At 39.6% G+C, this 27,703-nt stretch overlaps 1 protein-coding gene across 3 annotated transcripts in view; it reads left to right on the top strand.

Moving 5' to 3' along the window:
* The window catches only part of LOC139135351 (uncharacterized), a 121,101-nt gene that overhangs the window by 4,493 nt on the left and 88,905 nt on the right, over nt 1-27,703 (top strand). For all 3 annotated transcript variants that reach the window (XM_070702702.1, XM_070702700.1, XM_070702701.1), the window contains exons 2-21: nt 8,264-8,540; nt 9,469-9,589; nt 10,980-11,134; nt 11,332-11,445; nt 14,511-14,648; nt 15,479-15,610; nt 16,361-16,533; nt 17,280-17,368; nt 17,577-17,716; nt 18,466-18,669; nt 18,895-18,971; nt 19,552-19,659; nt 20,041-20,214; nt 21,872-22,000; nt 22,321-22,393; nt 23,606-24,198; nt 24,760-25,033; nt 25,338-25,458; nt 25,997-26,151; nt 27,471-27,584. In XM_070702702.1, coding sequence (XP_070558803.1) covers nt 8,264-8,540; nt 9,469-9,589; nt 10,980-11,134; nt 11,332-11,445; nt 14,511-14,648; nt 15,479-15,610; nt 16,361-16,533; nt 17,280-17,368; nt 17,577-17,716; nt 18,466-18,669; nt 18,895-18,971; nt 19,552-19,659; nt 20,041-20,214; nt 21,872-22,000; nt 22,321-22,393; nt 23,606-24,198; nt 24,760-25,033; nt 25,338-25,458; nt 25,997-26,151; nt 27,471-27,584 — 3,361 coding nt within the window. The remainder of the gene's footprint in view (nt 1-8,263; nt 8,541-9,468; nt 9,590-10,979; nt 11,135-11,331; nt 11,446-14,510; nt 14,649-15,478; nt 15,611-16,360; nt 16,534-17,279; nt 17,369-17,576; nt 17,717-18,465; nt 18,670-18,894; nt 18,972-19,551; nt 19,660-20,040; nt 20,215-21,871; nt 22,001-22,320; nt 22,394-23,605; nt 24,199-24,759; nt 25,034-25,337; nt 25,459-25,996; nt 26,152-27,470; nt 27,585-27,703) is intronic.

The following is a 27,703-nucleotide window of genomic DNA, read 5'->3' as shown; positions in this document are numbered from 1 at the left end:
GGGTGAATGCGCCCTCTCGTATGCGACAGAGACAATGCAAGTTATTCTCGACAATCGTTCCAATTAGCCTGCAACTTGTCAAAGCAGCCCGTATGATTTATTGGTGTTGTTAAGTTATTGTCAACAACTGCAAGTTCGGGAAAAGAATTGTATCATGCCAAAAATGAGAGAATATCGCACAAGATGCGATGTGTCGGCAACTTAAGAATAACACTATTGTTTTTGAGGATATATAATACTTTTGCATTCGCACAGCAATGTAAGGAAGAAGGAAAAAAGGTCTTGTTTAATAAAAGAAAATACCGAAAAAGTTATGAAAAATGGCAGTTATTTCCCCCTCAAAGTAGAACTGTTCAAACGCCGAATAAAGATCGGACATAGTACGACAATTACTTCACCCGTTCTCGAGCAACGAAGCGACGGCAAACCCGATTTCGAATCTGAATCTGAAATATCTCCTCGTTTCATTTTTTTAAAGCATGGGGCCAGTTCATGGGTATTGTGTTGATGCAAACTGCAGTCCTCGGACTCTAATGAAGTGTAAAGCGAGCAACGTGAACAAACACGAATCCTGCATGTAACCTTATGCAACCAAGTACACATGTATTAATATAAGTGCATGCAACAAGTGGTAAAAGCCATTCGTACCTAGACACAAAGAATGTAGGCAAGAATTTCAAAGCTTGATAATTAAATTGTCTCAACTCGTCCGTGATAGAGAATGAATGAAAAGTTTGAAGTTGAATGAAAGCTGCGAGAATGGCACATGTTTTGCAGACATGCGCTACTTACTTGTGCAGTTTTACATAGACAGTTTGCAGACCGTCCTGTAAGTTTGCTAAATTTTGTCTATCGAACGGACACTGAAAATAAACTTATGAAATATACGCGCACTTAAACTTGACCGGTTGCCAAGTTTTCTATTTTACACCGGGCTTGGCTGTTTTTTTTTGGCCTTGTCCGGTAACATGTGAAAACACACAACCATCGTCGAATGACGCTCCGGGTAAAAACAAAACGACGGCAAACTCTTCAATCGTTGGTTATCTTTCTGTCCAGGTCTGAAGTTTTGTAGAACGCACCTCGGGGACAGAAATTCGGGCCTTCAAATTTTATCAATTTTCTTCTGACCTACCACTTGTGGGGGCTCATTTTGAAGCTCTCGGCAAAAGAAAAGTTTTCATGGTCTTAGTTTTTCGAAAATCGAAAATTTTATATTTTCCCATAGAGTTAACACAGGGATGGCGGCCATTTTGGATGTCAAATATCGAGAAATCGCAAGTTATTTGTCTCTCTAGTACCAAAATTTGCACGGTGACCCCTGATTTTTATTCTTGCTTTGGTAAGAGAATGGTTGAAAGTTTCACTGAGGAAAGTTTGAGCAAAAGTTTAAGTCTTTCACTTTCGAGGTGCATATTACCTTAAGCTGGCTTTGCATTGCAGCAAATCATACGGACCATCATTTGCATAAATATGAAAGAGAAGTAATACATTCCCTGTAGACTCCATCTGCTATGTGCAATAGAGTATATCGAACCCACAGTGCAAAGTTTAAAGGAGCCCGGGCGAATTAAAGGCATGTGTTGGCACCAGATTGTCTCATCAGAAAATTTACCCACCAGATTACAATTTCAATGGAAAACAAAAGGCTATCACACCTCCATAATCCTCTTACAAACTAGAACAAAGGCGATCCCTGGGATCGCGAACAGTGCCTTTAACTTCGTTGGCCAATTGCTACGAAATTTGCATAAATAGCAATGAGATAAAATTGAAGGAACAAATACAAATAATTAATGTGCAAGTGATAGTCTTATAAAAAATTATCTATGTGTAAGAATAAGGGAAAGAGGCAATCGCAGACTTGATGCTGATGTAGTATGGACGGTGACGTATGTCACAAGAATTACATCCTGTGAATGTTAATCCCAAAAGTAAATATGTTTGGTCATTCCTCTTTTTCCAATTAGTGCCCCTTGAGGCACATGTGTGAAACGTTGCTGCGATTATGCAAACAAAAACTGAATCGTACATTTTCATATTGGAAGATTAAATTGTTCCCCTGTTCAGGGCATGTTCCGGAAACAATAACGTTCAGACAACTAGACCGACAAAATGCGATTGATCGGAGTGGCGCAGGTCGGAAGAGGTTGATAACATCGCTCTGGTGATATCTTAACATTAAAGGCATGTCGTTCAGGTTCGTGCCCACAGTCTAAGTGTACAAATCACAACTGAACTGTATTTATAATTGTTTGGTACACTTAGGACAGACCGAAACTAGTCCTGCAGAAAGCATTTTGACTTCATCTGTCCTCTCAGATCAGGGTATATGATGGAATTGTGAAATTGTGACTACGACTACTGTGAGATACATATGCATGCTAACTTTTGTCACGATACGATCCGATATAACCACCAAACGGCCATTGTTTATGCGGGCATTTAAAGATTCTTTTAAACTTTGTACAAGTGCAATGCAATATAATATATATATGTACGCCAAATTGTGTCACGATGTGATCTAATATGGCAACCAGTGGCCATTCTGGCTTTATTATCTCATGAAGCAGTTTGACGGAAATGTCTGAGCATATCGATTTCGATCAATCTTGGTATAAGAAATGTGTAATTTGCATAGCGTGTAATGTGGTTTGTCATACAATCAATGTGCTATGACATACATGTATATGCTCCGGTGTAGCTTTGTACCGTGGTACCGGCCATAATGTCTCCAGGTAGTTAAATTAAATGTGCTATGGAATTTTTTCAAGTACCTGCATGCAATTCAATGGCTCATGAAATGGTCTTACACACACACGTTAGGTCCTCCTGAAGATTGTCCGAATTTCAAAGGGGCATGTTTTTTATCAGCTTTTATCTCTGAGCAAATTGACTTACTGTGCACAACTTTCTAAGGAGAACAGAAGGCTCAAATCACATGCACAGTAAATGTCAACAACCGCTAATGCGAAAACCAGGAATGTCAGACATGCATGGTTCTTAAAAATACAACTAAAGTCGTCGGCAACACTGGCATCAACAGGTGTCAAAAACAGTTGACCCAGCGGGGACTGTGTCACAGAGGTTACTTAATTCTCCGGCGAGGACCGACGCCATCGGCATCACTTCATGCCGGCACACTCAACTTGTAGTTTTCTGAAAAAAGGACCGCTGAGACGAAGGGTGTATCCACAGGCGACCCAATAGGTTCTGAGTTTTTCACACTGTTTTCTCTATCATTTTCTCTTCTTTCTTCATGCTCTGAATGATCGGAGTAAATAAAATAAATGGTTTATATAACCCATGGATGTAAAAAATAGACCTAACCTAGCCTCTGTGACTCTTTATTTATTTTACACTCCATTACAAGGACGTATATCTCTCATACACACATGCTGTAATTAATTAGTCAACACAACTAATTATGCTAATCCGTGGACTTATCAGGGGTTGGTCAACATCGGAAAGATAGTGATGTTAATTTTTAGTAACCATCCCATTCCTGACCAACCCGTAAAATCCCTGATAAGTCCACGGATTAACATAATTAGTTGTGTTGACTAATTAATTACAGCATGTGTGTATGAGAGATATACGTCCTTGTAATGGAGTGTAAAATAAATAAAGAGTCACAGAGGCTAGGTTAGGTTATATAAACCATTTATTTATTTATTCCGATCATTCAGAGCATGAAGAAAGAAGAGAAAATGATAGAGAAAACAGTGTGAAAAACTCAGAACCTATTGGGTCGCCTGTGGTGTATCTATGCAAGGGATTTCCAGTTATACGTTATTAAAATGGGGGTGGGGAAACAGTGTTCTGCGTTATACCATCGATGTACGGTACTACCGTGCACGGTCCCTCCACAAAACGGTCAAGAAACGCCACCAGTTTCTTTTGTTATAGTCCGGGTTTCGATTGGGCTTTCTGTTGATTTTACTGATGGGGATAATCCCGGATTATCACGCGTGCGGCGGGAGGTGTTAACAGTTACGTGCATAAAATTATCGTAAGCAGAAACTTAATTCTCCCAGAATGCATTCTGATTATTGTCTGCGCATGCGTCTAAAAGTCAAAGTTTGTTAAGTTTGTTTACATCTGCCTGCCATATCTTCAAAGAGAGATCACCGTGGAGTCACGCAGCGTGAACTATGTACAAGTTCGGAGACGATTTCGTCAATTTTGACGACTCCCATGTTGATTGGGACTTCATTTTGGAAGATAAAAATCCTGCGTCGACACGTACTGCTGCGAAACCCAAGCCTTGCGTGGTCTTCCAATGTCCAGTGTAGCAACCGATACAATCAGTTTGTATATAAATACCCATCGAGGGGCTGACCACGGTCTCTCGTTGGTAACATACGAAACCCATACACGACATGATTTGTATCTCACTTGATCCTCAATCAGGAAAATCCATGGCAGAGAGTTTGGCGCCCAGGCTTGGGGAGGTCATGTCACCAAAATGTCGCGACACTTGTAGGGTTTCTAGATTCTCTAAATTTGGCGGTCTGAGAATTCGAAAGGTCGACAAAATCAAAACATTGGGTTCGGCAGTAACTTGTGTCTATAAGAAAGAACAGATTCCATCATGAACCTGATTGCCTACTTTTGAAAAGACTGAACGATCGATAGGGACGCACTTGACACCTCTGAACGATCGATAAAGGAGAAAAAAAGGGGGAAAAAAACGTTGCACTATTACCATAACGCCAACTCTCAATGGGTCGACGCACGGTCGACGGGAGCACCCTGCAAAAACAAGGTCATCGTAAGAGTTCCTTGATTTCGTGCATTGAATTTTGTTGAAAACGATTAAAAATTTCAAATCGAACTCTCAAAGTTTGGAACTGAGGAATTATCATGTTAAATCGATACCAAAAGGGAGTTAAGGAAGACATTTTAGGATTTTCCCATGTAATGCAGATACGACTCGTCGATCCCAAGCGACGCCATTTTGTTTTCAGTTGAAAATATAAACGCGGCAAAAAAAGACTAGTTTTCTTGTCGAATTAGGTTTCAAAATAACAACACAACACGATTCCCTATTTTTTCGAAGTCTTTGCCTTGTTAGGAGGTGCATGACGTACTTTTTTGATGAAAGGTGAAAAAACAAACGGGGGAGTAAAATTCACAGTGTTTCCGAAATGCATGGCGTTGGTCAAGATCACCTCATGGCTGAACTCAGCCATAAAATACCATCCAAGATTTCTCGATAGTGACCTAGATCTTTAAGGAACTGTTTTACGCATCTTCTCACGTAACCACAAAAGTCTTCAAATACATGCGAAATAGTGCAGAAAGATGAAAATAAAGTAGCTTGATTGACTGAAAATCGTAGAATACCGGAGCGGGACCGTGTCACAAGACGCCACTGAAAAGAGACGCTAACATGCCTATGACGTCATTCGCTTCCTGCGTCAACCGCAACGCGGACTGTTGCAACTGTGTAGGTGATTAGCACCTTTGAACAAAAGCGTTTCTTGACCGTTTGTGGAGGGACCGTGATCCGTGGTTATGCGTTATGATCAGTAAAGACAAACTATGCTAAATGTCAGAACAACATCAAATTTAGCAGTAAACCAATCTTTGAATTGAATCGTGGTAGCTTATTTCCAATGTGAATTGCGATCATATGGTTCGCATTGATCATAGCTGCTGCTGATTTTATTACGACAGGTATGTAAAATTAAGTGCCCCAGCATACAACTGTCTGACAAGCTAATCCCTTCTAGTGGGCCGACCGTTTATATTAAAGCGACAATAGGGGTACATACAGCATTCATCACATCTTCATAAAAGAACTACGATATTAAGTCTGTTTAACCCTATATCATGATATCTTTATAGTAATACGATTCATGGAGACAAAATCTACAAAATTCTGGTATGCATTTTATTAGTATCAGTGTTTAACTTAAATCATTGTTCTGATAAAAAAACGACCGCTGGGGCGAAGGGTGTACCTACTAGTACGCAAAGGAATTTCCAGACGATATTGAGTCTGTTTTAACCCTATATCATGATACCTTTACAACGTAATACGATTCATGGAGACAAAATCTTCAAAATTCTGGTATGCATTTTATTAGTATCAGTGTTTAACTTAAAATGCATTGTTCTGATAAAAAGGACTGCTGGGGCGAAGGGTGTATCTACTAGTATACGCAAGGGATTTCCAGACGATGCAGAGTCTGTTTTAACCCTATATCATGATACCTTTACAACTTAATACGATTCATTGAGACAAAATCTACAAAATTCTGGTATGCATTTATTAGTATCAGTGTTTAACTTATAATTCATAGTTCTCTGAATATGAATCATGAATCACTTGCAGCAAATGTGATTCCAAGTAAAGTTCTGTCGATCTGACTCTGACTGTACTCGGTCGTTTGCTGCCGGTGACCCCGGCACACTTTCTGAAGATTGTTAACCATGCCTCATATCTTATGAAGCTGTGCCCTGTTATTATGAGCCTCAATTTTCGATAATATAATTTTATGAAGGTTTGACATTTAACAGAGAGACCGATAAGTCAGCAATACACTGTTGACAGACGTACCAGACAACGAAAACAATGGAAAAAAGAGACAAGAACCATAAAGCAATATCTCGGTCGGACACGCCATGTTATCTGAACCAGTCTAACCTTACTTTGCCAAGTTTTCTTTTACTATTTGTCATCGGAATACCTTGATTCCGTGAGGATGAATCTGTTCATAACCTTTGTGACCGCATTGCGAGAAAATGTACGCTTGTAGGCGAAAGGAGCTTACAGTGGCAACGTTGTAAACATAGCATGGTTGTTTTACGCCTGGCTGACTCGACAAAAACATGTACTAGTCTAGAAATGTAAAATCAAAAGTTACATAAACAAACAAAGCTTTTCCCTCTGAGCTATTTCCTTTCGGCAGCCGGGCTAAGGTTCGCCAGGTAAACTATTGACACTCTAACAGGGAGCGTTATTGGTTCGCAAATTAAATCTGCAGCTCTTTCTGCTGCCAATGGTTTATTACACTGTGACCCTGACTGGAAATACATGTATGTGGCTCAGTGTGATGATGCGCTGATTTACAAGGTGCACCCACCTGCTCACAGCGTTGTGTACTCAATGCAATAGGCGAAAATGGACACGCCAGGGTTTTAGCGCATGTGCAGTGAGAGTTTACGATCATGGTGCTTGGCACGGGGTTGAGCTTACTTGCGTAAATCTGTTTATAAATTAAAAAATAAAAGAGAATCTTTGCAAAAGTTCGGGTTACCATTATATTGCCATGTAACAAACTTATTCCCTGTTGCGTACTGTGAGTAAGAATTTCACCACCGTGATACGCATGCGTTGCAACTCAACAACGACTCACACTGTGTTACAGTCGTCAGTGCAGGCCCCGCGTGGAGCCTGAATTAGAAGCACTCGATTGACTCCTTTGCATCTTATAAAATATTAAATGGACTCATTTGACAGTTAAAGTGAAGAAAGACAATTTAGTTTTTAGAAAACGAATTGCCAGATGGAAGTCTAAGGTGCAAATTTTGAAGTTTTTTCCGGTATTCTACAGAGGATTCTATCTCCAAGACACTGCATCCGGGTTTGGCACTCGTAAACAAGGACGGAGGAGACAGTTTTATTGCAAAACAAACCAGGAATCATGCGGTTGAAAGTTAATAGTTTAACCAGCCCCTGGCTAATTTAGACGAGATCATCTAAAAATTTACGACCGGCGAATCACGCGACTAGACATAGCGATAAATTTATGTTAGTAATAAATAAGCAACCAACAACCTAACAATATCTCGTCAAGTTCCGGTAAAATCTTACTGGATATTATTAAAGTTTTTGTAGATTTGAATTTAAAAACATTTTATCAAACTTGTTTTAAGTCGTTCAGAGAATTAAAGATCGATTTGTAGATTTCCTAAAATCACAGCCCTCCATCCAAGCGAACTGCTGACTTCGTAACTTTGAACGTGCTGAAATGATCTTGCATTATCTAGGCCACGGGGGGGGGGGGGGGGGGGGGGGGCAAAAAGCCACCGGGGAACACCAAACTTCTATCACTGCAAAAGCAGTGTCTCTTGCCGCTTAAGGTTACAATATGCAAATTAATGGGAAAAAATTATGGTGCTCGCAACAAAAAAATTACATACCATTCCTGAACAGTTTAAAACCAATACACACCACTCAGTGTTTCCATTTTGCCTATTTCACCATTTGCACAACATTAACTGTATCTATCACCTTGTAGTCCTGAACCAGACACTTGGTTGCTACCCAGTTCGAGACAACCAACACCAGGAGGGCTTTTCCATGCTTTGACGAACCTCACCTCAAAGCGCACTTTGACGTCAGCATCAAGCATCGCAGCTCGCGCCTTGCGCTTTGCAACATGCCGAAAGATTCAACGACCATGGAAGAAGACGACTGGGTGACCACCACTTTCCACCGGACCGCTGTTGTCATGCCAACATATCTGATCGCCATTGTCGTCGCTGATTTCTACAGTGTGGAGCTGACAACACCAAACAATGTGCAGGTATGTATCGATGGCGTCAGTGACTAAATATGATGACTGAATTACCAGATAATCACTAACTGAATGTTTTAAAAGCAATGATGCATTCCAATTGCAATTCATAGTTATGTTCATAGCCAAAAGCCTATGCCAAAAAGAAGATTATTAGCCAAATATGCATCCTGGGTAAATTGTGTGTCTGTCCGTCTCTCTCTTTCTGCGTGCGTGTGTGCGTGCGTGTGCGTGCGTCAACGATGTCACTGCCTGTTCAGAGAATGCTCTGACGCACCAACGAGTTTAGATGGTCGCACAACGACGGCACCATGGCTTCAAATGACGTCGTCTCCAATGAATAGATTGATTTTTAATTTTATCTCAAAAAAGTGTATTTTTCGAGAATATTCCTTCAATAATCAGGCTCAGCCGACAGGCATGATTATTTCCGCTTATTTAAGTAGATTGGGAGAAAAACATTAAAGAGACAATAGCTGTAACTTTTGATATTATTTTCATTGTGCTACGCCCTATGTAACATATATTTTTCTTTATTTTTGTTTTATCTCATTTTCTTAATGTGATGTGAATGTTATGTATTAATTTTGCAAAGACAATAGACGGATTATCAATGTCAGATGTCACTGTTCATGAATGAACTAGAATTCAGTGGTCAACTGTAACATCGAACATGACAGAAATACCGGTTTTGTAGACTAGTTGAAAACTGGGAATTTCGACATGACTTTGAGATTAGTACAAGAAACCCTATTTTACGAACAAAATTAAATTTAAGACATGAGAAATGACTCAATAGCTGATTTTTAATGTGAATACACATCACTTGATGTTGTTCATATTAAGAAACAATTTTGAATGTCAAATGTGCCGTCTCCGTGATTGAGTAATGTAACAGTTCTCATTCATTGTTCTTTTCCCCCCTACCTGTTGGCAGTTTCGCGTCTGGTCACGAAAAGAAGCTGTCCATGCTCTGAACTATTCTCTTCACACCGGAAGTGAAATGCTTACCTTCTTCGAAGAGTATTGGGACATCAAATATCCACTTCCTAAACAAGGTGAAACTTTGTATCAACTTTTCTCTACTACTAGTCGTTCATGACAACATGCAGAGATATACAGAATGTTGGCTATTGCACAATGCCACCACAAAAATATGTTTGAGTCGACTGATGGCGCACAATATGGGGTAAACTCAGGCATTTCTTCGGAAATACGCACTTAGATGCTTTCTGTTTGAATGTGCTTGGATTAGGGAATCTATTGGCTAGTCGGAAAGGAACGGAATTTCGAGTCAAATCTCTATCGGTCGGTTATGAACATTATCGTGCTTTGTCTGCTGTCTGGCCTTGTTACTTATCTTGAGTGCCCTAAACCAACAAGGATGCAATTAGACGACCTTATACTGGTGGCATTATGAGACACGAAAATCAATGATGTATTACCTAACTGCCAATTAACCTTTTCCCGGTTATCCCACAATGCATCGCTGTGGCTGTATCAAACATCGCGTAAACGCCCAAAACAACTGAAACACTGATTTTGTGTTGTACAACGGTTTGTTATAGGGGAAAGGCACAAATTTGCAATGCCAAAAAATGTCTCGTGTATTTTTTATCCATCGGCGACGAAAATATAGGTCAGGGTGTAATCTGCAATAGAGTTCTATGAGTAACATACCCTGCGTGTATGAAAAAAAACCAAACAAAAACAAAACAAAAACATACCCTGCGTGTACCCTACGGCTAAAAAAGTTCTACGTTTAATGTACGCTTTGTATACCCTAGCGCACACTGCATCATGGAACCGTAAAAGAACTGTTGAACTTTTGATCAACTTCAGATCCAAAGTTCAATTGACAGTAATCAGCTACCAACACAGATGAATTTCCATGCAAAAAATTAAGATTTATTTGCTTGCCTATAGAATTTTGTGTCAAAAGCACCTTATAAAGTCAATGATTAACACTCAATGAAAGGTAAAGTCAAAACAGCCTGAGCAACACATGATCTGAAATCAAAATACCTACTCAGTATCGCTCGAAGTTTGTATTGTTTGAGTGTAACTGTGTTTCCGGTGTCAAGTATAATGCCAATTCCATTTAGTGGCAGAAATGGCTTCTTGGAAACTCTATGCAACAAAGCCAAAACACACTCCATTTATACTGGTTTTCGCTTGAATCTTTTAATGTACCACGTATGTAGAGTCAGTTCTACAGGATGAATTGTATCACTAAACTGTGACGTCAATGTTAAAATCCGGCGAAACGGCAGTGGGGACACACGTCAAGTAGCATACCTTTGGAAAACTTCTCTCAGTATAGGCCAACGTGTTCAGAGGCAAACGAGGGCAACCATTAGAAACTCCTCAATAAGTTGCAGTACTTTAAAAATAAATGTCTGAATTCGTTAGGAAAACTGTATTCATAGCATGCTGTCGTTACTTCAGATATGGTCGCAATCCCTGATTTCTACTTTGGTGCCATGGAGAACTGGGGCTTGGTTCTGTACAGGGAAACTGCTCTACTTTATGACCCGGATGTGAACACTCAATACAGAAAACACAGAGTGGCTGCTCTCATCGCCCACGAGTTGGCTCATATGGTAGGATATGTTAACTTATCACGTTGTATACAACGGACAGCAATACTTTTCTCAGATAAAAATAAATAAATAAATAAATAAATAAATTGCTGTATATTAAATGTAATCTGTACTAGTAATCTTGAATGAAATACTTCTCAACAAAAGAAGTCTTCACTCCGTGATAATAATACCAACAAAAATTCCCTATATTTCAGTGGTTTGGGAACTTAGTGACGTTAGCTTGGTGGGACCATGTTTGGTTGAATGAAGCCTTTGCAAGCTACTACGAATATCCAGCTCTGGAGGAGGTGGAACCTAGCTGGGACTCGGTAAGATGTCTCATTTTTTCAGTTTCTTCTTTTCTTTTTTGTTTTATTGCGAACGAAACGGGTTTCAAAAGGTCAAGTAAACCGCCGACGGTCAATTTTAGCAGACGACAGAAGTTTTCTTTGTTGAACGCCATATTTACATGCATTTGTCCATCTAAACGGTATTTTCAAGGGGCAATTGCGTGACCCTATACAACGATATCATTAAGGTGTGTATTCTAGCATTCCATTTGACGTCATTTCTCTACATCAATCCATTCATAAGTGGGGTTCGCGCATTGGATGAATAGATTACAACGTAGTTACACATAAACTGGGACTGAAAATGGGAAAATTGGTCAGCTAATACAGTACGTATAACAATGGCAACTCTTGAAATAGCATCAAGAAATACAGAAAATGGCAAAAAAGAAACTACTCCGATAAAAGTAGGACTACAAAAAGAACAATAAAGTCAACAAAAAAGCTCATTGGTCACATAAAAACGTCATTACTCAGTCATACAAATGAAAATTTGTATTTGCAAGATCAGATGCACGATATCCAAACGAACGGTGGTGGGCTTTAGGAATGTGGTACTTACTTCGAGTGTGGCATATAATGGTAAACAGATGAATTTGGGCGCCGACAAGGTTGGACAAATAGGGTGAAACTTTGTTCTGGATACATTTTTATAAGTATTGAAATTGTGTGTTGCATGGTGTTAGAGAAAACTGTGTCGCAATAATCTACAGAGAAAAGTATAGCTTTAATAACATTCTGCCGGAATGCAACGTTTGGCAAGGGCTATAAGCTTACGTGTCAATCGAAAACCACACGCTCAGCGGAAGTATGCTACATGGTTGTCCCACTTGAGTTCTGTATCAAGTCGTAAACTAAGGCAGGCATAGGGGAGGTAGTGGATTTTCTAGTTATATTGTGAATAGTGAGGGAACGGACATAGCCAGGATTTTTTAAAGTTTGTTGGTGGGTATGCCCTGAAATGTTGGGTTGAGCGAGTTAGAATGAAACCATGGTTACAAACGATAAATTTCGCCCCACACATTGTCGTGCAGAGCATGGATATCATCATGAGGGTGGCAGTTTACCTGAGATCGAAATTACTGAAATTATCGTTGCCTTTTTCCAGTCAGTTGGCCCAGTACACCCTTTAAAGACGTCCGTGTTTCTGCAAGTCAGTTTATCGTCAAAAGTTTTGAATCGCCCAAATTTTCATCTCAAAGTATGACATTAATTTGGTATCATACGATGCCACGTCTTTTGATAGCCTTGTACTCACCGGCTTAAACTATGGCGAGCAGTTTTCACACTCGAACGCTTTGGAGGGAATCAAGTGTCCTTGTTTAACAACAGTCAAGGGCTTGTCCTATAAACGTTCATATTTCTTCCGAAAGTTACTTTTCGGGTGGTGTCGAAAGTTTCAAGCTAGGTCATTGTAAATCCACCCCGATCGAGTCAAACTTTGTAACGTAAGGTGCCATGTCTGTATTGTGAATTTAATTCGAAAGCTTTCGTTTCAGAATCTGTGGAAAGTTACCATTTTGACATTTAGCTGACGCAGAGAGTTTTGGGTCACTTTAAAGTTATCTTGAAGTGTCACACGATCTTGACAACACGGACAATGAAACAATTGAAAGGACTTGAGTGTTTGAATTGGCGTTCTTTTAATGCGATAACGTCCCTTAAGAATTACTTTTATTTAACACTTCTACCGAAACGTGCATACAAGAAGGGTTGGTGTGATATGGAAATATGTGATGATGGGTTTGAAAGAAAGCATTTGTTCTAGGTTGGCAGCTTGGCATACCTTCACGATAAAAAGTGACGTGTAAAATGACCGATAGCTATCTGTCAACTGAAACTGACTCGAAAACCATATTTCATCCTTTTCGGTCTTATTTGTCGAATTCCTCAAAAAAATTTCTTATCGTACTGTTTATTTCTTGGCTCAAATAAACTGTCAAAATTTGGCACTTGTCACAATCAAGTAAGGTCGCCTTGTCACCAATTCTTGTCAGAACTATCACTGACGTCAACATTGCTTTCAGTGAGCTATCGTGATTTGCAAAACTGAATTGTGATTTGTATCTCGGCCTAGTTTCTCTAGACTTTTGGAATTAGTATTTTCACTCCAGCTTAAAAGGTCACAATAACCATCGCGTACCATTCAACATGGAATTGATCAAACATTTTATGAGAGGAGATTAATCATTGCAAGGAATGCACTTCCATCATTTCTATATTTACAGTTTACTTGACTAAAATGCAGAAAGAAAAAAAAAACTATGTAAAAATATTCACCCATTTACTCCTTTAAAGTGGGTCCCGCGGCAAATTACTGTAGATCGAAGGATTTCTTAAGGAGGCATTCTAAAATAAAGAGATAATTCTTGCCAAAATAATTCGTCTGGAAAACTCTTTCACATCACGATATTAGCTTTATATAAATCAAGGGACCACAATGGGACTGTAAAATCTCATCGAGGCTACAATGCCACTTAACAGCCAGACAGGTAGTTCATAAAATGGTCTGGTCTGTCGGTCGATCAGATGAAATAGCAAACAAAATGGTTTTAATCAAACTTCGCTTCTTCATTTTAAGGTAGTATGCGCCTCGAAAGTGAAAGACTTAAACTTTTGCTCAAGTTTTCTGAATGAAACGTTCAACCATTCTCTTACTAAGTCAAAAATAAAAATTTTGGGTCACCGTGCAAAGTTTGGAACTAGCGAAACACTGTCTAACATTTGCGATATTCGAAATTCGAAATTCAAAATGGCCGCCATCCCTGTGTTAGAAAATTGAATATTGGATTTTCGAAAAACTGAGACGGTGAAATTTTTTATTTCTCCAAGAGCTCTAAAATGAGCCCCCCACAAGTGGAAGATCAGAAAAGAATTATAGAAATTTGAGAGTCCGAACATCTGTCTCCGAGGCGCGTTCTACCTATACAAAAAAAAATACTTGATCGAGTTGTTCTCCCAAAACATTGTACAATGTTATCTGCGCACGACCATATTCTGTCTTGCAATGACGCATTTACATCTGGGTGTACTTGAATGTTCAGATGAACCAGTTCCATCCTCGAGATGACCTCTACCGAGCCCTGGACTTTGACGATTCCTGGTCTTCCCATCCTACAGTAAGACCAGTGGGCTGGCCGGATGACATCTGGAGTCAGTTTGATGCCATAGCTTATCAAAGGGTGAGTTCCTCCTTCTATGATTATTAGCAGAGCTGCTAGACAGTCGTCAAAATACCAGTGACACGAGCTCTAGGTAGATCAGGGCATCCAAGAAGAGAGAGTTGAAAATGATAACGTATAGGTTAATACTACCCCTCAGCTTCAACTTTGCAATTACAATGACATGTCAGGAAGTCAACAGTCAGTTTAACCCAAGATTGTCTTACACACTTAAAGGAACAGGTTGTGTATCAACTATGTCTCTCAACAAAGTTTTTAGCTTTGTACAACTTTCAATGCAAAACTAAAGACTAATAATATGTACACAATCAATGTGAGAAGTTCCACCAGGGACTTAGGACTGGGACTTTAAAGTAAACTCTGTGTGTTTCCTGCTGAAGTGACTGTAAAATTTATATCCATGTAAATTTGTCACTGCAGCAAAAGCAGCTTTGCATGTCAACCACTCGTCAGAGGTAAAATCTGCTCTTTTCTTCATAACAGCGCAAATTCGTTTATGTTAATATTCATCGATCGTATCCAGTGAGTTTGCGTCAAGAGGTTGCATAAAAGTTGTCATTTGGTGGAAATTCGCGACAACGTGTCCAGTGACCCTAAGAGGTATCTTTGCTCTATGGGGCGTCGCCTATCTTACAAAGAGGCCATAAAGCGGGCACAATAAAGCAGGTTACGACGCACCCAGTGCTTTGCCAGTCGACATTTTGACATTATCGCACTGATAATCTCTCAGATTGCTAGATTCTGTGATAAAACCTTGTGTTGTTGGGGTCAAATGTTTTTAGGTTATGTACCGCAAATCACTGACTTAGGTAACGTTACCGTCTGTCTAGGGTTCATGCCTGAATCTTATGATGAAAACGTTCCTCGGCAAGGACACCTTCAAGACTGGTCTGCAGAATTACCTGAACAAATACCAATACTCCAATACAGAGTCCGATGATTTGTTTGCAGAGCTGACCGAGGTAAAAAAGACATCATTAAAAACCTCTTTACGAAATAATCGTGGACATCATTATCATGGTCATCTTTGTCGAAATCGAAATCTCATTGGAGACTTTCACTGATATCATCACCACCACCACCACCACTACCACCACCACACCATCACCACCACCACCACCATCACTATCATCATTATCATCATCATCATCATCATCATCATCATCATCATCATCATCATCATCATCATCATCATCACCACTACCACCACCACCACCACCACCACCACCACCACCACAACCACCATCACTATCATCATCATCATCATCATCATCATCATCATCATCATCATCATCATCATCATCATCATCATCATCATCATCATCATCATCATCACCACCACCACCACCACCACCACCACCACCATCACCAGCACCAGCATCACCACCATCATCATCACCACTAGAGCACACCACACCATCATCATCATCATCATCACCACCACCACCACCACCACCACTACCACCACCACACCATCACCACCACCACACCACCATCACTATCACTATCATCATCATCATCATCATCATCATCATCATCATCATGATAATGATAATGATGATAATTATCATTGCCGTTGACATAATCACTATCATCATCACCATCATCACATAGATCCCCATTGTGTCAACGACACTGAGTTTTGAACCCATGCCTGTGTCGTCAATCAGTGCTACCATGTCTGCTGCATTTTGGATATTTTCCTACCATAGGCTGACAGGGGAAAGAAAGATACAGATGTTAAGAAAATAATGGATACATGGACGCTGCAAATGGGGTACCCAATCGTCACATTGTCACGTGACGGAAACACCATCATGGCTGACCAGGAGAGATTCATAATGGACCCTAATGAAGAGCAAAATGACAAGCATTATGACATGGGGTAGGTCACATGATCAAATCAAGCATGGACAATGCATCTTAAACCATGTCATTGTGCCGATTTTGTTCTCTCATTGATTTCTTAAGACTATTCTGAGGTAGTCGAACTTTCAACATGATACGTTGGTAGTTGATTTGCTTGAAATGGTATGAAATTCGACATCATCAACAAAGACAAAACCCCATCATCCCTAAATGGACCCTCGATCGCATCTAAAGCAGGGCGTATACTTTTGAAAAATGATTAATTCATAATTAGTTTTTTTTCCGTGTAAACGAAACTTCAAAAAAACTTGAAACTCTTAACGTTTCGAACATTAAGTTACATTACCTGTATTGCCATAAACATGACAATTTGTAGATGTGTGCTCTTACATCGAGCTGTATAACTTCCGATTTGCTGTAAGTTGTGGAGACGAGGCAGCGGTCACCCTCTTCAAAATTTCCGGTTGATAACATGGTGAACTTTGAGAATTTGTTGGTTGCCTTATACGAGAAATTTACACGCAATATGCAATCACTGTTTATTCATTCATTTCTTCGACTTTTCGAGGAACTTTCCTTCCGGAGGTTTAAACGGAGGTGAATTCAAATCAAGTTTGATCAATTTGGTCTCTTGACCTTGTTTTCCAGTTCTGTTACGCAGTACTAGTAAGCAACTTATAATTCTTTGGGTGTGGCCTTATCTTTAATGTCCAACATCATTGGTAAGAGTTTGTTGAATTTTTTTTATACCTGAATATGCAGATACAAGTGGTACATCCCATTGACCTACACAGACCAGAGCGAAATGTCACTGGACAAGCCTTCAGAAGAGTGGATGAATAGAGAATCTGGTACGTGAATATGTGATGTACCGTATTTGACTGAGTTCTCATGTGATTTCCTACATTTCAGAATTCCCTGATGCATCTTCCAAGAGGACGAGGGTGCGCCTTCAAATCTGTCTCTAATCACTAAACAAATATAATTCACCTTCAGCTTTTATTACCCGTATTGTTATGAAATTAACCAATCGAGATTTCATTATTTGCCATGTTGCAGTTGAGTTTACATTGTCAGAGACAGCCACGGATGACCACTGGTACTTGGTAAATATCGACTACCTGGGATTCTATCGAGTCAAGTACGAAAATGATAACTGGGACAAACTGGCAAAACACCTCAAAGACGAGGAACACACAGTAAGTCTGATAGGTGTGCTCTGCATGGTTTTCTTTGCTGTCACTGTCGCGAGACGACGAATGAGTGGATAAGTTCTTTTGTCAAATTTTTGTTACCTGGCATAGAATTTTCATTTCGTGTGTCCCTGGAACGTCATGAAGATTTATTGATTTGTTGTTCTGTTGCTGCTTTTCTAGAAGACATGGTCGGCTATCGGATTACGTATGCAATATGCTAATTTATTGACAAACAAAATTAAGTGTATGCATAATGTTGAAAATGTTATTGGTAGTTTTGTACCTTTTATCAAATATACAATTTTTTTACCCGATTAAGAAATCAATGTCGTTTGTCTATTGCACGCAGTTTGTTACATTAACACATCGAAATCGCATATTGAGGCATTGATTGTAAATAAACGGCATCTTCCCCTTTTATCAACAAATCACCGACCGAGCGCGGGTTACATATCCCTCACACAAGACGTACTCTATGACAAAACATGTGGATAGATCGTTGAACATGTTCTTTCTACGGCGATACTTGCCCCAATACGAACATTTTAGCAAACCTTTTGAAGGAAGAAAAGTTTGCCTAGGTACGGGTACAATCGTTTGACTTCGGAAGGGAAGCTCATGGTGGGAAATACAATAAAGTGGTAAATTTAAGGAAAACAATTTTGGTCACAGCAAAGCAAAGTGAGTACACACGTTCCCTTTAAAATACTATACTGTTGAATATTAACATATTAGCAATGCTCTGTCCTCAGACAATACCAGTTCGAACTAGGGCTCAGCTTCTTGAGGATGCATTCTCCATTGCAAATGCACATCAGATGGACCAGGTGTACTCAATCAAACTCTTGGAATACCTATCGAAGGAGACAGACCACGTTCCTTGGTATACGGCCATTAACAGGATTAGCTACACCCGGGACATGTTGAAAAGAACGACAGCCTATGGATTCCTCGAGGTAAGATTTCATCCGAACGAAGGTGTTTGTGGGTGGAGTTCGGCGAAACAAAGGCAAATTCTTAGCAAACATAGAGGGCGCTTAGACAACTGACATTGTGACATAGTAATCAACAGTGAACGAAGATATGTAGATTTATAGATCGGGAAACTTAGAATAAAAGTTTAAATGATCATAAAGCGTTGGCTGAATATCAATGATCGATAACTATTATTTCTTTTGCAGAAACACATGCGGTCGTTGATAAATGGTATGTACTACGACAAGCGTTGGGATTTTAACCACGACGATCACTTGACTTAGTAAGTAGAACGATTCGTGCTACTTCTTGAAGCGCTACTAAACACTTTTCAGGTTTTTTGTAACGTCGAACATTTCTATTATACTTCAACATTTTTTTCGCACATACAATCACCAAAGGAAGACATTAAGAGAAACTGAAGTGACGTGTTATTTGCCGAAGTGGGCTCCAATATCTTCATTATTCACATCCGTGAAAGTAAATTTATCATTTGAGAGAAGACCCCTCACAAAAAAATAGCGAGATTATGCATTTGTAGATTTCCGATACAGAAAGATCGTTTACAAACATTGGGGTGAATTAGCTCCATGATCCAATCAACACTTGAAACCGTGCGCATTTTCTTCAACGCTCATGTGCGCATACCTACTCGTGAAAGGAAAGTATTTTAACGTAGTGTGTTTGAAAATCAGTCAAAGAATTTGCATTCTGTTGAAATTCTATGTGGAATGTGCCTCTCGAATTGAAAAGGGATATATAAAATGCTCGTCTCCGAATCTGATACAAGCCATGTTGTTTGTTAACGAAGTGAAGTAGGCCGGCGTTTAAATAATCAAATACATTGATCTTGTCATTTTTAGCTACAAACAAATAGATGCCATCAACACTGCCTGTTACTATGGACATCAAGATTGCATTGACTATTCCGTTACACTGTTTAATCGATGGCTTGACCGTCCAGAAACTTCGTAAGTTTAAATTTCTTAATCTCCAAAGTTCACTACTACTTTCCAACTAATGAATTTGCTTGGTATCCCATAAACCATCAGCCCTCCACATACATTGCTAATAATCGCATCTTGCTGACATTTAGTAGCGTTGAGTCACTGGTCTTTTGGACAACTGAAAGAAACTAAACGGCTCGAAGTTGTACGGCTCCGCGAAAAACACTCGTATACGATGACGTCAAACAGAGAAAAATACCATGGGATTATATATATATATATATATATATATATATATATATATATATATATATATATATATATATATATATATATATATATATATATATATATATATATATGGGGATTATGAAACGGGTGACACTGTCCTTGTCTTCTTGACAGGCAAATCAACGAGGACATCAAAAACACAGTCTTTTGCACGGCAATAAAGAATACTGGTGGAAGCGTTTGGGAGGCTGCGTTTAATCTCTATGACAACAGTACTCTGGCATCAGACGACAGGAATCGTCTTCAAGCAGCTTTAGCCTGCAGCAACGAACAGTGGACAGTCGGAAGGTAGGTTTTCGGTGAAAGGCCGCTCAAAATTCGACGGTGTCAAGGTACAGGGGGTTAGAAACGCTTTGTGGTTCTGTACCGAGGCAAAACATCGTACAAGAAAGCATGTCGAGACCCTATTTGATTGAAATCTGCCACGCATAGCCCTCATGTGTACCGCGGACGATAGTACTGTGGACGATAGCGACAGGCTAGTTTCTGTGGTCTTTACTACTAGGCCCACATGGTCATTCCTCCTCCATGGTTTGCGAAACAAACATACGGAAAATAATCGGGCCTTGAAAAAGACCGGCGACTTGTATACACACCTCTATATACTGAATGATTTAGTCGTGTATGGGTCTGCTAGCACTAATCCTCCTCTCTGTTTAGGGTCGGAGATGGCGGAGCACCGTACCCATACACAACTAAATCTTACATGTAGCCTAATGCATGTAATGTATGTAATGTAATGTATTGTTACATGTAATGCAGTCTAACATCTCTAGGCTACATCTTCAACTGTTCCAAACCACTAAGGGGAGCACTCTTCACACTAAAGGGGGGTCGATGTCCCTACCAAAAAAGTTGAGAGACCAAAAACACCAGTCCTAAACTTTACCTGTTATTGGTTTCACATATAAATTGAACAAATTAAGTAGCGGCACAATGTATCAAAACGACATGCTGATACTTGGTAGAATTGTGGATGGTAGTGATAGCAGTTCCTGTGGAGACATCCAATTGGGAACAAAAATATCGCTTTTTGCGCATATGCTTATATAAAGCAACATGCAATTATTTCAATTCATGGGCAAGTAATCGATCTGTCATGAAAAAAATTACTGAAAGATCTTACTTTTTAGAACTCTTTAAGTGTAAGCTTGGGGGCCTATTTGGTGGCAAACTGTGGTCTCAATCATGGATTTAGTTTATACCAATGTAGCTCACCCTTGTCTAATTCCTCGCCGGGCCGGTGTTGGTCTCATATTTATCCCTGGTTTCAAACTTAAAATAGTAAGCCAAGTGGTCTTAACTTAAAAGTTTGAAGCGAAGTCAAGAGAGAAGACAAAGCTGGCGTACATCATCTCCCAGTCCCAGTCCCTGAGGGAGACATAGGCCTACATGCGCGGACGACGGCGAAAAAAATGTAGAAGTAGGCTAAGCTTACACACAAAGCAATATTTAAGTACTTTTTGTCATGTACTGACAGTTGCATTGTTCATGTTGTTGCAAAATACATGAATGAATTGTTACAGATTTTCAGTCAGAAAGTTTAATTACTTTTGAGCTAATGTGAATGAAGTGAATCTGTAAACTTTTCAGTGTTATACATTTTCTTCCCCTTCTCTTTCTTTCTGAGCCAATGTCATTATTGTGAACACGGCTAATAAATAAAATAAATAAACCAATATTTGGTTTACCCGAAGCAATCACGGACACATCCTCAACAAATGTTTTTCTCAAGCTCAGTTTAACATTGAAAATGTAGGAAAATGCGGACAGATCAGATGCAAACGGCGTTTGTGAAACTGTGACGTCACGTCGGTGTCTTCGGAAGCCTCGAATTCAAACTTTGGTCACTTTTTTGCAGCAGCTTAAGGGGTCGACATGAATTTGACCATGGCGGCGTTTGCAGACTGTATCGATGCAAATCATTTTCTCTTCCGTTTTTCAGATATATGGAATACGCCTTGGACAAGAAGGAAACGAAAACCGTCATCGAGAATGTTCTTAAAAACTCCCCGATTGGTTACACTCTTGCGTGGGAATTCACAACAAATCGTTGGGAAGATATTCACAAAGAGTGAGTACTTCGCAGTGTATCCAAAAACTATCGTCTGCTTCATTTCGTCTCCTCCAAATTCTATTCTATGATGTTTTATACCTGATGAAGTGTACCGGGTTGGGAAGAGTTGTTGTGCCGTGTGCTTGTGTTTTACATATGAAGGTTTGTACATTACCAGCGGGAGTTGTAAACACCAGGGTCCATGGTGCGAAAAGCTAAATGGTTGAAGCGAGTATGAAGTGTGAATGGCATACCACTGTCATGTCGCGTGCACGGTATACAGAACGAGTTTGAGCTACATTGTGTTTCTAATCTGAAATTGTTCTGCTCAAATAAAGGCACGGAGATGAAGCTTACGAGATCGTTTGGATGTTTGCTGACTATATGAACACCGAGGCGGACTTAATGAAGGTCAGTTTTATAGTCTCTCTATGAAATAAAAGGCACACGTTTCCATCCCTCAATCTTAATATTTGTACACTAAAATCCCTCCCTATTGTGTTGTGACTTTCAATAGCTAATCGAACTTGTAAAGGATCCATTGTCAACGACGTCTGCTCTGTCAGGAAATAATCCTTCGCATAAAAGTCAACACTTAGCCTTGTCTTGAGATCGAAAACAAAAGACACATTGTTCACAGTATAAACTGGGAAACTTTCACAAACAGTACAGATTTGGGAATTCTGAATCTGACTTTGTTAAAATGAATAGTCCCAAACTTACGTTACCGAGAATCAACCATTATCATATACAACGAGAATAACAATTTTGGTTGCTCATTTCACATTGATGAGCATATTCTTGAAAATCATGTCTCCCATAAAAACAAGAGTGTGCTGTTGGGATTTAGTACAAGTTATCACTTCAACACCTGAATCATGGAGGTCTCTACTACCTCCATGCCTGAATGGTCTGTGTAGTACCGGTATGATGCTGCTCACGTTTGGAATGATGGAAAGATTGTAAAAACGACTGTAATGTATCTTGTGCTTCTTATAGTGAACTATAAAGTACCATTGAAAGTTTGCTGAATTGCCTTAGTTGTAGTAGTATTTGCCAGTATACGCAACATTGCTTAATTAAGGGCTGAGACTTTGAAGAAACTAGTTTGTCATTCAAATGTGGTTAGCTACTCAATTTCTGGTCAAATTATCTTGAGAGAGACAGATGTAATTAATTTACTGTCCAATTATTTTCAAAAGTAAATTTCATCAAAGTGGAACCTGAGTGAAAATAAACAGGGACATCTTTATTAGTGATAAATCAGACCAGCATTCATTGAAGTTTTACAACATGTCTTTGTAGCCATTTTAAAAGCAACGGAAAATGGCTAAAATTTTTCAAGATTGGGTAAAATACTTGCATACTACACTATGGCTGTGGAAATACTGGCCATGAACTGTGACTCAATTGGTCTTAACCATGTGTTTCTTCACACTGTTGTGAAGAACCAACTTCTTTGGTATTGTAAACAGAAACTAGCAAAAAGAAGTATGTATTGACATGGATATTAAATCACTTTTGGTGGAGGGATTGTGTTTAAATTAATACTGTGAAGCTTTTGTCTCTGAAAATAGTGAAATTGTGTGCTGTATTTTAGAATTTGTCTTTGCCGTCTTGCAGCTTGAAGCGTTTGGTAAGCAGTATCATGACATGCCAGGCTCTGCAGCCAGAATGTATTACATGGCAGTGGACAAAGTCAAAACAAACATCAATTGGATGACACGAAACTACGACCAGGTGTACAACCAACTGATCACTGCGACAAAAGATCCTGATGAGCCTGCTGAAGACAGGGAGCCATTTGATGGATATCTTCCAGATGCACTGAAACCATCACTCTATACTGTCACCATAAGACCATACTTGGACGAGGAAGATGGAGAGAAGAGATTCAGTTTTGATGGTGATGTTGCAATCACCTTCACTGCTGAGAAAGAAACAAAGGTCATTGTCCTTCATGCTCACAAGACCCTTATGATTGATGCTGATACAATCACTGTCGCTCACAAGAATAGCCCATTGCAAGCCATACCAATAAGTAGCACTGATCGAGTGGAGAAATACGAGTTTTATCAAATCCACCTGTCTGGCAGTGGCCTGAGGCAGAAGGAGGAGTATGTCGTTACCATTGGTTCATTCACAGGAACCCTTCACCATCCTGACTTCCTTGGTTTTTATCTCAGTAACTATACAGAGGGAGACAATCAACAACGGTGAGTTGGTGTTTTGGTGCCAAAAGCTGTCCAGTTATCAAAAATTACATGCAAAGCATTATTTGATTGCTAGCTGTGAAACAGGAACATTTGAAGGTGAAAACTGATATTTATGTACCTTGTGCTGTACTTTTTGAAGAAGTGCCAAATAATTCAGCTTGAAAGACCAGTAGCTGTAACTTTTGAGAAGTTTTTCACTATTTCGTTTGTATATCAACAGCATGTTTTTGTAGTACAGGTACTCCCCAAAGCATGTTTAAACACCCTCTATTCAGCTTGTGGATATAGCATACTGTTGTTGTTGACAGAGGAGAATTTACATGTCAACAATAAAAATGCAGTCTACACATGTATTGGGCTGAGGTAATAAGTCTTACTTTGTAAACTGTACATCTCAAAGTGCTTTGGAGTAAAGAAGTAGATTATGAAAGAGAGAGTACTATCAACTTAAATTGACAATGATAAAAAGATACAGGAGCTTCTGATAACAGCGTAGCATACAGACCTGTTGCTGATTCAAATTGTAGGGTGAGTTACTGTGTGTCTTTTATAATTCTCCAGAAATTTAGCTGCAACACAGTTTGCACCAACAGCTGCCAGGAAGGCTTTCCCTTGCTTTGATGAGCCAACCATGAAGGCCAAGTTTGCAATGACCATAGTCCACAGGAACAGTAGAGTTGCCCTTTGTAACATGCCAGTAAAGAAAACAACTTCGGATGGGGACTGGGACACAACTGAATTTGAAACAACGTCCGTTGACATGTCAACATACTTGGTTGCCATGGTTATTGCAGATTTTGGTAGCCTTGAAATGACGACACCCCATGGTACACTGGTAAGGAATCTGTGCTCATTTAAATTCAAAAAACATCAGAATTTACAAGCTGTAGAAACAGTGTACATAAAATTTATTTGCTGTTGAAAGTAAAAATGCTAAATTTATTCAGTCATAATAGTTATAATCACATTCTACCTTGAAAGATGCTGAAATTTGCCAAAATATTTAGAACAACTATTTTTGGAAGAATTACTTGTCTCAAATGTTCTCATTGCAAATACTCTTCGTACCTTTGCTTCTATTCAATGAGATTCAAGTCATATCATAGACAGTGGTAAAAAATGTTATGTCTCTTCCACAGATGCGAGTGTGGTCTCGTAAAGATGTGGTACCAGCACTGAACTACTCACTCCATTCTGGAAGTGATACCCTGACATTCTTTGAAGATTACTTTGACATTGAATATAAACTGCCGAAACAAGGTAGGTAATAAACTGTATTCCATGCTCAATGCAGCAGTCAGTCTGTGTTAATAATTTGAAGTATTGATAAAACGATGTGTAATAATTCACATGGAAATATCCTCACTTCAAGCACTGGATATCATTGTGAGAGTATTTATACTACTTGTTAGTTGTCACAGGTGACTTATCACAACATAACCTGTTCATGGTAATTCCATGTAAACTGGTCCTCATGCATTGTAGATAACAATAGACTTTGGGCTTAAACATGATGGTGAAAGGGTCAAAGGTGAACGCATGTTTTTAGTAAACTTTGGTTGGCAATTTTCAGACAATTCATGGTGACCCCTTTTTGGATTTTCTTTGATTTGAACACAAGCACAGTCATCTTTTAGGTTCAATTATGATACCCTGACAGTGTGTGTTGTTTTCAGGCAAAGTGATAAGTAAGTTTTTTGACCTCACCACTGCATTGCAACATTGAGTCAGGAAATGTAAGCACATTTTCTGTTTAAACACCTGATGAAAATATTTTGATTGTTCTGTTTGATTTCAGACATGGTTGCCATACCCAATTTCTACTTTGGTGCCATGGAGAACTGGGGTCTTATCTTGTACAGGGAAACGGCCCTCCTTTATGACCCAGAAGTTGATACTCCATACAGAAAGTACACAGTTGCTTCAATTGTAGCCCATGAACTAGCACACATGGTAGGATATACTTGGAGTTTGATACAAAGTAACATTTTTGTTACTTTGCTGAGTTTCATTATTTGGTCAATTTTATTTATTTACATGAGGCTATGTTCATTGATCGGCTAAGAGATGAATCAAGATTTCTCCATGTTTACTGATTAAGTTTAGTGGTAGGATGGGGGTTAGGTGAGGGTTAGTCTCGCTTCCAGACCTCGTCGCTTCGCCAGTGCAAAGTGCGCCGCTGGCGGTAGGAACATGAAGTCATTTTTCCACTGGCTGGGCGACGGGGTCTGGAGACTACTGACTTCCGCATTCCAAGATATTTATACCCACCAATCATATGGCTCAATCGACAACCACGACAACAGGCAAACTTTGATGCATATTCAATAGAAGGAGGGGCTTGTAAAAATATCTACCAACAACTATGAGGAACTTCTACGACTGACAACGTCAATAAGCTCGACTACGCAATGATATGACATACATAAAAGGATTCCCTCGGATTCCCCAAACGACGCACTGGGCATTCACAGTACGCGGACGTGCGTAAATTCAACTGGCGAAAATGGGGCTGACAGCCGAACTTAGGAAAGCAATCGATTGTGGCAAAGAATAATTAGCCATAGAATGCCTGAAAGACGAGCAAATTGAAGCAATTGCAGCTTTTCTACCCGGGGGGGGGGGGGGGGGGGGGGGGGGGAAGACGTCTTCGTAAACTTGCCAACTGGGTACGGGAAGTCTGTTGGCTGTTGTCTTCACATGCTCTCCGTATATTTTCACGGGAGTTTTAGCATGGTCACTGTCTACAGAGTACATTTGCCCCGGACATTTGCGACGAGCTCGATGTTGACTATGGCATGCATTTGTCTTGGTTTTTGGATTGAATATTCAAGTAGGTCAAGGGTCATATTTAAATTTGGTTCTCCGCCTGTCCTGATGCGTCATCACAGTGGAATGCAGTGGTAGTCACCAGACCCTCGTCGCTTCGCGACTCGAAGCTCGTCGCTCCGCGACTCGCCATGTCCTACCGCCTGCGGCGCACTTTGCAGGGCGAAGCGACGAGGTCTGGTAAACGAGACTAGGTGAGGGTTTGCAGTAAGGTATTCAATGAAACAGCGCCCTCAAATGATATGGTGACACCTACACAGAACTAATAATAATAGTGCAGTGTGTTTGTCTGTAAATATGTTTCACCTTCATATTATAAGCTCAATAGAATTTATGATAACTTTTACCCAGGGTTTCTGTGAAAAAAAATGATATACATGTAAAATCTTTGATCTGCCAATTGAAACTAAAGTTATTGATATTTATTTATTTCTATCTTACAGTGGTTTGGAAATTTAGTAACCATGGCTTGGTGGAGTCATGTGTGGTTGAATGAAGGCTTTGCCAGTTACTTAGAATTCCCAGCATTGGAGGCAGTTGAGCCTACATGGGATGCGGTAAGATAGAAGTATTGATAATCCAGTAGGACGATTTATGTATAGTGACTGAAGGCTATTCTTTTTCAAAAATCCACAACATATCATTATCATGGACCACACAGTTGATTTGAATGAAG

Source organism: Ptychodera flava, chromosome 6, assembly GCF_041260155.1.
Source record: "Ptychodera flava strain L36383 chromosome 6, AS_Pfla_20210202, whole genome shotgun sequence".
Taxonomy (NCBI): Eukaryota; Metazoa; Hemichordata; class Enteropneusta; family Ptychoderidae; genus Ptychodera; species Ptychodera flava.
This window is presented reverse-complemented; position numbering and strand designations above follow the sequence as displayed.